Source organism: Trachinotus anak, unplaced genomic scaffold, assembly GCF_046630095.1.
Source record: "Trachinotus anak isolate AG129_WGS33_773 ecotype Australia unplaced genomic scaffold, CSIRO_AGI_Tana_v1 ptg000005l, whole genome shotgun sequence".
Classification (NCBI taxonomy): Eukaryota; Metazoa; Chordata; class Actinopteri; order Carangiformes; family Carangidae; genus Trachinotus; species Trachinotus anak.
The window spans coordinates 2,023,825-2,036,683 of record NW_027273856.1 but is presented as its reverse complement, the minus strand read 5'-3'; the positions used below and the strand labels follow the sequence as shown (position 1 = coordinate 2,036,683).

The 12,859-nt window shown below is 41.9% G+C and overlaps 1 protein-coding gene across 1 annotated transcript in view; it reads left to right on the top strand.

The window, feature by feature from the left end:
- LOC139621303 (collagen alpha-1(XXV) chain) overlaps positions 1-12,859 on the top strand; it is a 142,694-nt gene that overhangs the window by 78,130 nt on the left and 51,705 nt on the right. The window contains exons 3-4 of the mRNA XM_071477651.1: positions 51-95; positions 3,858-3,865. Coding sequence (XP_071333752.1) covers positions 51-95; positions 3,858-3,865 — 53 coding nt within the window. The remainder of the gene's footprint in view (positions 1-50; positions 96-3,857; positions 3,866-12,859) is intronic.

Here is a 12,859-nt window from a genome sequence, read left to right as displayed (position 1 = left end):
CTGACTAAAATGTATTATTTTCTTCTTTTTTTTTTTTTTTTTTTTTGCAGGACCTCCAGGAAAGCGAGGAAGAAGAGGCCGCAATGGAGAACCTGGTACGTACATCTGTGTGTCTGTTTGTGTGTGTGTGTGTGTGTTGCCAAAGATCGCTGTAGTCTCAATCCAGAAACGTTTAAGGAATAATTCAGTTGGACATCAGCAAATCATACTGCACTTACAATCATGTAAAAGAACACTGTATATCTTTAGAGGCCAAAATAGGTTATAGATGTGTAATTTGTGGCGTGGTGGTTTCAGTGTTCGCTTGGATTGTTTCGGCCTCAGTTGCTATAGAAACACAAGATTTTCACAGTAAAACTTGGAGACAGTGCAGTTTGGGAAAGTAAAAGTGATGCCCAAACTTGTTGACGGTGATGACGTCCGTTTCTAAACTCTGAGATGCTCCGCCCCTCTAGTGCTGATCCCAGACATGATGTAGTTATGTTCAGCTTCAGTATATAATAACCCACGCTTGTTGGCCTACACAAATGCAGCAACAAGTTGTCTTGATGCATTCAGCATCTATTCCCTCGTCCCACACACACACACACACACACACACACACACTCTCTCTCTCGAGCTGACTCAACAACCTCAGCCTTGAGTATCTAGGAAAAGGACATGTTGTGTGGTGACACTCCCACAGACGGAAAGTGTCGCCATAAATTGAATTCACAGTGAGAGGATGTACTTGGCAGGGAGCTGTGTCCACACTCCAGCTCACCTGATAGCGAAAGTGATAATGGGCTCTGGAGTGTGGCGGCGTTCCTGTGCTGAGAGCGCAGTGCAGCAGAGCACAGCCAGCGCTTTGGAACAAAAGTACTACCCTTGTAAAAAGAAATTAGAGAGACAGGGCAAAGCAAGGTCCTAATTTTAAGTGAGGCAGAGCGATGAGGGAGCGGTTTGGTTTCACAGCCTGAGAAACAAACACTGGGTCTGTGAAGGGAGAGAAAACACTGCTGTTTTCACCACTAGATCCTGTCGTTACTTTTTAAAGACACAGCAATCAAACCAAATCAGTTGAGGTCTGTTAGTTGAGTCTCAACGATCTTCTTACTTCCTTCATTTTTGATTATTCCAAATTAATTTTAGATCCTGTTTAATGCTGTGTTCTGCGTTTTGAGAACTGTATCAGTGTGGTGTGGCTCTCTGCTCTCTTACATAATACTAAAGTGATCCAGTGTCTCACTTGAAAGCCAGGAGAGATTAAAAAAAAAAAAAGAGAGAGAGAGAGAGAAATCAAATGACAGATGGACAACAGTTCAATGTTCTGGTTGGCTACACATCTGAAATACCGCCAGGCTTTGTTTATGCGGCACTTAACTTTCCAACAAGCATCCACCATGCCGCCAGTGTACTTCAAATGGCACCATTGTGCAAAGACAGTTTGTTCATTCTCTGGCCAGCGAGACAATACGAAGGGCTTCCTCTGGAAAAGTCAGTCGGAAACAAGCAAACAATCTTACCCACTCACGATGTCAGAGCTGGAGTGGCACAGTGGTCTATCAAGGGGAGACAATAGGGAACATTTGGGAAGACAGGCCTCAGCATTCTCTGTAATAGCCCCGAATTATAGACTGAACTAGGCTGAAGTGTGTTGTCAGATCAGACAGATTTGGCTCAAGTTTGTCAACCTGAAATAGAGAGACTGCTGCTGTTTCCCCTCGGCTTTTTATCCACATGTTAACTGGTTATGCGCAGCCTCTGCAAAAGCATCCATGGCATTTAAATAGCATTACAAAAGCTAAGCTTTAGACATCCTTGTACAGAGAACATAATTAAAAATTACTGCACTTTAAATGCTCTAAAAGTGATTCTGCATATTAGCTTGCAATTATAGCTCAGTTATTTCTGCTATATGTACTCTGGCAAACATAAAGTGGAGAAATATTCTGTGTGAAACTCACAGAGGTGTTCAAAGCAAATAAATAGGATGGCACTGTGCTGCATTATTGGAAACCATTGTCAAACTTGTGTACCCACTCCACAGGAAAAAAAAAAATGCAGTCCTTGACAAGCACAGGCATGCTGCGATCTGCACTGTCAGCCTTCTGCAGATCTAATTTCCCTCTTTTTAAGTCCTTGACACTGGTGGTTGTTGAAGGGAAGCATATTTAATTCATGATTTGCTTTAACCAAAAGTAACTAAGCCGCTGCTGCAAGGCTCCCACAAATTCATGGCGAGGAGTTTACTCATCTACAAAGGCAAAAGGAAGCTTTCGCCCAGACTTGGCTGCAACTGAAAGAGACAACAAATAGGAAAAAGACACAGTGATATTTACCTATGCGTTAAAAATGAATGGGATACTTCATTAGGATCTCTTGTTTGTTTACCGGTAACATATGGAAAGGAAAAGTGTGGCATGACTGTTTAGGATGAAAAAGTTTTTGTAGCAGTGAAAGCCACAGTCTCAAACTGTTCTAGCAGGTGGTCAGTGCTGGAAAGTGTTAGAAGTTTCCTCACATATTTTCCCCATGTGAATAACCAGTTCTTGTTACTCATGTACCTGCATTTACAAAAGGAGGAATTGATGCCTCAAATTAAGAAGCCTAGGCAATTTACCCTCAGAGCAGTGCATCAATTTCATATATAATGAAAAGCAGCTTTTCCTCACAATAAATCCTCTTGGAAAAAAAAAAAAAAAACATGTTCAGAGCCCCATTGCAGCTCTCACCGTTATCACATGCTCCATACAGTACAATACCGGTCACCTTACACTCAAAGCAGGAGGGTGAAAAATTGTTGAGGAAATGAATAGAAGCGACAGTGTCAGAGGAGAAAATGAAATCTGAGTGAGTGAATGATGCTGGATGATGTTATACACTATTTAATTTCAGATGGATTATATTCCAGTAAATATTGTCTTTGGTCTAACTTTTTTTTTTTTTTTTAGAATTTATGGAAACAAACCCTAAAACCCTTGATTTGCCTATTAAATGCAACATATATTGTACATTTTCCTCACATTATTTCTTAGATTTTTCCATCATTGTTAGATGAAAACATTGTAGGCTACTGAGCCATTCGACGCAGTGGGACATGTCAAAAAAACATACAGTGGTGCAGGTTTATTAAAAGCTAAGTGGTCCACTGTAACTCAGCGATCCATAAAACAGCGCTACAGAAGTGCAGCCCAGTGAGCCTCAAATATGACTCCTTAAATGCCCCAGCTGCAGGAGCGATTTGCACTTTCCCCTGGTCATGAAGAAGAACAGTTCAAGGACATAGGACTTGTAAAGAAAAAAAAAACACCCTTTTTTCAGGGTTAAAGCAGCTGGGTACCTTTTTTAATAAGAACCTAAAGACCTAAAATGATTTGCAGGGTTCTGGGGAGCCCTGAAGTACGTTGGCACACAGTCCTTTGAGCTGCAGTAATTGGGAAAAAGACGAGTGTCACCTCACAAAAAACGTGGGGGGAATTTTTAACAAGCGCGCAGCCCCTTGTAGTAGTGAAATTAGAGCCATTTACAAATGTAAAATGTGATCGCCAGGCCTGGTGACCATTATTTGCCCAACTGCATGGAAAATAGATAGGAAGCAATGCTTTTGTTCTATACCATAGGTGCAAAGACGAGTGGGTTACTGAAACACAATGTCTGTCTCTTTGGTGTAGTCTGTGAATGCATCATGGAAGGGACGTATCTTTGTGAAATGTTCCTTCCCAAGGAAATAATCCTCAGCAAGAGCCTGCTTTCCCATCTGACTGATTTGGATATGTGGTTTCAGTGGAACATTGATGATCTGAGTCTGTTTGATCACTGATTGAAAACACACTAACCATGTTTTTTTTGTTTTTTTTTTTCCTTTCTCTTTTCAGGACCTCCTGTAAGTATGCCTGTTTCACATCTTCCCCAACTGTGATAGCCATGTGAAGGTAAAAAGTCCAACCCAGCAACTGTAAAACATGACTGCAGGATGTTGCAGCAACAAGTTGCAAACATCCAGTAGGATTAAAATCAAGTTTTCAACAGTTTTCAGAAAAGAAAAAATGGCATCAAACCATGAGGTCACATTAAAGGAGTTGTTTGACATTTTTGAAAATACACATATTAACTGTCTTGCTGATAAAGATAGAAGATGGCCGTTACTTCTCTCATGTCTGTATGGCCTCGCAACTGGTTAGCTTAGCTTAATTTAACAAAAGGCCGCAACCAGGAGGAATAATCACCAGATAAAAACTGTAGAAATTAATTGATGTAGAGGACGCCTGATTATGAAAAAGAAAGCACCACAAATCTCAGTATTATTAAAATAATCTCTTCATCCCAGTCTTTCCTGAAAAGGGAACCTTTTTTCTTCTCAGTCCAGTTTGTAATATCCTTGCTACCAGCCTATGTCCCTGCCAGCTCCCTGAACCCGAACAGATTATCTCACCTCATTATAGTGCTGGGTGATCACAGATTCACTCCCCTTTACCAGATGGAAAACTTCAGAGTTTCCCCCGAAGATGAAGACAAGCCCATACATCCATACATAAGCACCGTGGATTGTGACAGTTCCCTGTATAACCGGGTCAAGTGGGTACCGTGTGTGTGCACTCTGTTAAAATTATTTATAGTCCAGAGGCAAGTGTGATTGAATAGGTATAATAGCATGTGCCGACTAAGCTGTAAAAGTCGTAAGTTAATCCTGGGAGCCTTCTCAGACACTCGCTCCTGGGGTTCTGGGACGTAAGTAAGTGCAGGTGGTCTCACTTCTCAGCCTCTCTCGCAAGGCCTTACATCTGACAAATAAAATCATACTGTGAGATGTGTCAAGAGCCGACTGAATTCCAAGAAGTGTTTTCTCGGAGGTGTTCACACAGTGGGAGAGGTTGGATTTGTAAATGTTTGGGATGCCTGTGTTTTTGATACTTTTGGGATTGCTCCTTTAGTAAATCCAGTGAGCGTATTGTAAGAACCTGACAGCAAATCACTCTGACAAAGTCGTTATAGGTCGCAGACAGTGCTGCAAATGTTTGGTAGAGAGCCTAGTTTTACTGTGGGCAATGCAAAAACCATATTGTACTAAACAAATCAAAAAAGACCATAATTTAGAATACAGACAAAAAAAGAAGTCTGGGTTAGTGACAACATTTCGACAGACAAGTCTTCAAAAAATACGATGATCTGACAATGACTCACCCCATGGTCACCAAATCTGTTTCTGAAATAAAAAAAAAAACTTTGCCAGTTACCCTGACAGAAAAAAAAGGGAGTAGTAAGTGATCTCATGTGGTTTCTCATTTGGTATGCCCACCCGGAGGATGGCAGGGGACACGTCGCTATGAATATTCAACAGCTCGCTCTATAACTCTGGGAACACTGCGTAAATTGTACATAGCCCTGGGATCTAAACAAACCGACCGCTGCTGAAGTCATTACAGACCTCTGCGACTTAATCGTTGCCCAGCCGCTGACGAACGGACAGGGACCTGTGGTTGCACAGACAGAGAGAAAATTGGTCTCCTCAAATCAAAACTCATCAGGAAAAGATCTTCATCGGTGGTTCCCGATTGGCGATTAGACATGGAAAAGTGATTTGCTTTGTTTTGATTTCCCCTTCTTTTCCACTGCTTGAGTTTTTGTGTCCATTTTTGGGATGATAGGGTCAGTTAACAAGTGGTGATTGGTTGGATATCGCTTCTTGTTCTCCAGACAGATTGGAAAAAATATTAATGGGGACATGTTACAGATATGCACTGAGGTGATATTTAACTCCTACACCATTTACAAGAAGAGCAGCGTGCCTCCTCTTGCCACTGACACCATATAAATATGTTTTACTGTAGGCTTCATAAAGGTCAGTGAAGTCTGTGAAATGACAGCTGAGGCAAAGATGATCATGTCTTCGCTTCTCATTTTTTATTTACTTTTCTCATCCTTCTGCGGCTCCTCAAGGGCGGTCCGTGTCAAAACATCAAGCCCGAGCTCCCACCACTGTGTGAGCATACCATTTAGCACTAATCAAGCATAAAACACCATCCCTGAGGCTGCCCCCGAGTACCCACTAACACCACCCGCCAGCTGCACCTTTTATAGCACCGACTGTATGCCGTACTAAATTAAAATTATACAGACAGAGAAAGCATGCTTTGAAATCTGGTCATAAGCAAAGGGGGAAATATTTTAAAATGATACAATGTTGGAAATATCAAACCCACTTCAGCCCTGCTACGCATTCCTCTGCACCGCGCTGGAGTCTCAAGCCAGGCCAGCACGAGCCCGTGCAAGAGTGCAGTCACGTTAGCGATGAGGTAAATATAGCTGGTTATATCTGTATCTGTATTTGACAAGTAGTTTTCACCTCCCTTCTTCATCGGTTGAGATTCCAGCGACGCAGGTTTGAGGATGATCTGTCATAACATATGAATTATGCAGCTGCAATACAGGGATTAGAGGCAATGTGGGGGTGAAGCAGAGGAGCCTAGCCGCCCTCTACCCTTCATCCTTCATCAGCTATGCACCGCAGCTCCACACCTGTTAATAAAACATATTCCAGCTGAACTTTGATCACTCTTGCTCGCCAGAGGAGGAGAAGGTGCCAGTTTATCTAAAGTGAGAGTCTAGTTGAAAGGGGCCCCGAATGCTCTGATGATGTGTTAATTTACGCCTTTTGCTCTGTTGCATGTTGTGAGATTAAAACAGAAAATGCCCATTAACAGTTCCAGAGCAGCACAGAGGACATGTGCGCACACACACATTCTTTGGCACTGAAGAGGCTGCGAGTGGATCTATCTGAGATGACAGCGTTTATTTGGGCTCATAAGGGCAGCAGTGCCTGAAGAGGCCTACTGGCACTGGATGTGACAACATTAAGAGTTTGACCTTTTAGATGTCAGTCCTCTTCTCACGCTGTGCCCATCAGCGGCGCTTGTCTGTCAGCAAATGACGAGAGGCGTCGCTGGGGCCAAGCGTGAGGTTTACTCACAGTGATTTGAGGCAGTCTGTAGTGTGCTTTGGTTGGCTGAGCAGGCTGAATCCTCACAGGGAAAACTGACTGTCACTACCTTAGAATGGTAGGAGAATTAACACCGTCTGAATGTGATGCTCGGAGTTGAAGAGAAAAGTTGACATCTTTTTGATTGAGAGGAATTTTCCCCCAACTCATAACATCAAATGATGAGAAATGTAGAGCGGCCAGTGTGTGGTTCTAATTGAATCAACAGAAAAATACTTTTCCAGCTGGAACATTGTCCCCTATTCAACATTTCATATCCACGACAAGAATTTTGTGGGTCCGAAATTTGCTTACGTATTGCACAGAAAAAAATGTTGGCTTCAGTGTTTGGCTTTTTATGCCTACAATTTAGTTAAAGCTTTTTGAACATCTCTCCTCCTCAGGCATGATGAGACCCTCCCTGAACTGAGATTGTGAATTAAGAATCTCCTCCGTGTTTGATTTGCATCTTGTCACTGCACTTGGACGACACACACCTATACCCAATCACACTATGAGTTTCACTTTCCTCAGTTCACAACATCCCTGCTCCCACAGGCACATTAAACACATAACAACAAGCAGACACACACTCACAAACACATACACACACATTAAAGTCATTTTCTGCTGGCTAATTGTGATACACTGTGGATATGGGAACCAGATGCCATTCCCAAGTCAGTTTTCCAGTGTGGTTTTCCTATCCCTGCCTAACCTCTGCATACAGATTCTCCCGACGAGCACCAGCCACTTGTGGTCATCCGTTCCTGCCCATTCTGCTCTGATTACTCACATCTCTGTCCTCCATTAGTTTCCCGCCATGAAAAAAAGTTCCCCGGGGGCCCATGGTAATATGATTGAGGGTTCCCATGCAGAACTAACAGATGGAGGTGTACATATAGATATGTTTTTACTGGATGTCTTTTACTCAGTTCCAGGATTGTGCATGTTTGAAATTGAGTTCATTTCACTTCCAATGATGGCCGCAGACGGATTTCAGCGGCAAAAGGCAAAATGTGTATTTTGCAGTCATTTCCGCTCTTTGCATCGGTGCATTTTCTTTATATTTTTGTATCCAGATGTGATATTTCAGCTACTCTATGGGAAATGTTGCGAAAGAATGGTTGCTACATTATTTTCCTTCCACAGTGCAAAGACGATGACTCCTGAAAAAAGCTCATTGCTGGTAGATTGTAATCTTAAAAGAAAGAGTTCAGCAGTTTGGGAAATGTATTTTCTTGCTGATTAAGATAAGAAGGCCAATACTATTTTAATATCTATAGGGTAAATATGAAACTACAGCTGGCAACTGGCTTACCTTAGACTGGAAGCAGGCAGAAACATCTAGCCTGCCTCTTCCCAAAGGTAAAAAAAAATCTGCCTACCAGCCCATAAATCGAAGAATTGAGATGGTAATTAATTAATTAATCCTGACTATTTCTTCAGTTTTTGTTCAGATTAATAAACAAACAAAAATATATTTCATTTATTTTGTTAGCTTTAGTGGTCTTGGTGATCACATTCAGACAGAGCCAGGCGAGCTGTCTCCCACTGTTGCCAGTGTTTATGCTAAGCTAAGTGAACTAGCTGCTTGTTGTAGCCTCATATTTACCATAAAGATGTTAGTGGTATCAATGTTCTCATCTAATTCAGAGAGAAAGAAAGGAAGTAAACACATTTCCCAAATATCAAACTATTCTGGTGAGTCAGTCAGGTCAAACTGAATAGAGGCTGTAGTCAGATCTACAGCTCGTTTGCATTTTGATGCACGGCAAACATGATGCATCACTTTGCTGTGTGAAGTGCGTAAGTCAGGGTTTAGTGTTTTCAAATCCTTTACTTTGGCCGTCGTCCCACATTTGTGGTGAGCAGCACTCCTCACCTGCCCCCTCTTCACTTACTCATTGGTTGTCAACACTTGGAGCCTGGAGGATTGCTTTGCTTAACTTCCTGTGTACACACATGTTTATTAATATTGTGTAGCTGTGTGAGAAAACCGTATGCTCATAAAGATGAGGTTGTAAAAGCGGTAGTTGTTGGCCTGTGCTCTCAGAGATGCCAGTGCTTCAGGGTGAAGTGATTGGATCCATGTGGCCGGCAGTTCGGGCTACAGCAACCGCTGCCAGCTCAGTTGGCCCAGGTTCTCCAGCGAGGATGTGAGCTCTGTTTGATGGATTGATTTTCTGGACCTCCGCAGGTTTAACAGGTCACTGCGATGAAAATGAATACGGCGGAGTGTAGACAGAGTTTACATGCAGATCCCACGTTCCTCACTTTTTGCATCTTGTTGGATTAAGTGGATTGCTTCACGAGATTGTACCAGCAGCTCACAGCTAAACCCACAAGAATTGCTTTGCTCATGTCAACAACAGCTAGAGCAGTGGACGTGAGCCAGCCTCTCTCCTTGCACTGCACAGTCAGGCGGAGCAGTGTCTCGCTTTCATCCATCATGTTTCCAGAAAATTATAGGAGAGTAAGAATGTGAAAAATGGCTATTCAGTGTCTTGGCTTCTTTGTGAGACAGCTTGGAATTAGGTTGACACAAGTGTGGTACTTTTCAGCTGGTGAGTTGGTGCGAGAGTGAAAAGTGAAACCGTTTGTCTTTGCTGATTACATGACTACAAAAATTGGACTTTAGCCCATGGATAACAGTGGAAATACAGAATTTGTGTATTTAAATCAGTCACCAGATGAATTGTCTTAGATAAAATATTTAGATATTACAAATATCACAGATAACATTGTGTGGGACTTATTACATTAACATTACATATAGAAACCATAGTTAAAACAGTGCAGATAAAATCCCACTTTGGGTTTGATATTAGCAGCAACTTAAGCTCAATTCTGTCATCTTTGCATCATATTACGTAGCCATTTTCAGTTGTTTGTAATTATCATTGCAGGAGCTACATATGAAATTTCCCACAGTGCCAGGATCAGTTTATTGAACGTCTCTTTCTTTGTAATATGAAGTTAAGTAAGCTACACTTTAAGATTTGATTCCATGTTGCTTGCGGATTTGGCCCTAGTTCTCTTTTGCCTTTTAATATTTCCCTGCAGACCTTTCCATTTCTCCCCCACTCTATTTTAAAGGTGGCAGGGGTTTCCTCTTTTATTTTCATACCAACGGCTCATTCGGGCCATTGCAGGAGACAGTGGTCATGGTTTGGCTTGGAATGAGAAGCTAGACATGTATCTGGATAGAAAAAAGAAAAAGTTTCATTTTGATCCAGTGGTCCACCAACTCGACAATATCAGGCACACAGGAAGTTCTGTTACAAATCATCTCGTGATGGAGGTTTGACGGAAGTTTGCCCAGTGTTAAGCAGCAGAAGATGTGAGGCTTACCATCAACCTGATGTGTGTCATTTTCAATAAGTTGATCTGGGGCTTATGCTTTGGGCCAGCTACCATTTGTTCATCTTAACACATAGGAAGAACATATTTGATTCTTTAAAAGTCACTTACACTGGTACTAATCTTCACTGATGTTTTCTGGGGAAAAAAGAGGGAAAATACCCAACATGCCGACATGTTTAGAGCAGCATTGTTCTTAGTTTCCAGACATTTTAGGAAAATAGACTTTACTCTCTTGTGGAGGGTTAGATGAGAAGACTGATGACACTAGGAACACTAAGTTAGTAAGTTACTAAGTAAGTAAGTAAGTTAGTTAGTTAGCTTATGTTAGCAGAAAAACACAAGGGAAACAGCTAGCTTACCTCTGTCCACAGGTAACAAAACCAGGCTTGACCAGCACCTCTAAAGCTCAGTAACTAGTATCTTATATCTTGTTTGTTTAAATTTTACAAAATGTGAGCTGTAAACCAAAACATGGCAGTTTTACAGGGTTATGAGCTGGACTTCCTCTTGGCCAGATGTAGTAGCAACCTTATAGCCATGATGAAACTACCTATTGCTAAATGCCTGTTGCTGGTAGCTTCATATCTTGACATGCTTTTATGAACGGGATATAATTGTCTCTCTCGCATACATGTGGCCACTCGAGAATCCAGTGTAATTGGAATATAAAGGTGCTGATGACACTATAGAGGGTTAATCATGCTCAACAAACCAACTCTCTAATACACCATGAGCAGGCTGATGAGCCATGAAGCACCTGCTGCAGGGCTGCTTTTGAAAAAGAGCCAGAGCAGAAGCAGTAAAAAGATGTGAAAAGCACACACAGGTGCTGATTAGAAACCTTCCTTGGGGCAGACTGAAACCACAAAGCTGTGGACGGCTTGACAAATAGATACCCGCTGCAGTTCTGCTGTAGTACAGTTCGCCCCTTTGAAATAGTCTTTGCAGGAGAGCTGTTTAATAGCCTCTATAAAAGACCTTCACTGTACACGCTTAAACCTTTTGGAAAAGCTCCAGTGGATGCTGTCTGTCCAAGTGATGTGCAAATGATGGGCCGTATAATGAGCAGGTGCAGGCTGTGTAGTGAAATCATTGCCACATGCTTCACGACCAGCTGGAGCAGGAAAATGAGCGAGATTTGGGCAAGATATGATTAGGTGTGTCAAAAGCAGCATTCCGCTTAGAGTGAAGTACAAATCGGTAAATGCTGCAGAGTGACTTACAGTTACCAAGTATTTTATTTGATTGATACAGTTTAACATGTGTGATAGGGAAACATTTGTAATATATCAAGCTTAGATGGCTGATTTAGTGATTCCCAGCCAGGGGTAGCTTTTACTTTTACCCCAGAGGATACATCTGCGGCTGCTACATCTTGCTTTGGTCTGGAGAAGCTCAAATAATATGAAAAAAAATTACAATTTGAATGAAAAAATATATCTACATACTGAGTCAGCTGTAACCCTTGAACACCGCATGTTGAGAGTGCATGAAAAGTAGTTAGCCAGTGTGCAAAGAAGGTAAAACAGCTATAACTAATTGACAAATTGGTTGGAAAAAAGGTGGCAGCGTCGAGGAAGGGATACTTGAGTTTGTTTGACAGGGAGCCACTGATTTAGTTCATCAAACCTGTGACCGTTCCTAGTTTCTTTCCTCACAAACAAAATACAGACATGCTTTTTTGACCCTATTAGGAAAGTTCAGCATGGATTTGATCAAGTTTCACTGTGTTGCAGCACTTATCATGAAACAATCTGAATTTATTGAAATGCTAAATCCTTTTTCATTTCTCTCCACAAACCAGTCATTTAAGCCCAGTCACTGTGTTTGCCAACTGGATGTATTTTACAGTGCCAGACATAATATGTTACACTGGCTAGTGCAAAATGCTGCATTGGGTATATTTATGTATTTCTTTGTTGCAACCATTCATTTGTTTGCAGTAACAGCTTGTCAATAACCTCCTATTGTCCAAAGGCAATTTTCCTTCACAACAAAAAGACTGGACTGATTTCCTTTAGCTGCCCTCCATTTTCAAGAGCACTGGAAACTTATTTTGCCGCTCTGGAATGCCTCGGCATCATTATAAAAGTAAAAGTCACATTTAAGTCCAATATGTTGCCTCTATTATTCCTCCCCAGGGAACCGCAATCTGAAACATTGTTTTTATAATGGCGCATTTTGCGTTTACAAGTGTGTTGTGGCTCTTTCTATGGCCAGTCAAGTAAGCAGCAGGACCACCTCCTTGGATGGGTGTGTATTAAAAAGCGGCATTTCCCATCAGCTTGTGTCTGTGTTTGTTGAAGCGAACACAGTTGCCTCATATTTGAATAAACAGTGCGATGAACCACACGTGCTTGTTGTGCAGGCCCACAGCCTCACGACCAAGGCACATTGGGCATAGTGCAGATCCAGTTGGGAACACATGCACCACGATACATAAGCAAAAAGCTACAGATGGTTAACTGTGCATCAAAAATAATGTCCAAAGACACTGAGAAGGCAGAAACCTGGCTACAGCTCACTTCCCCCAGA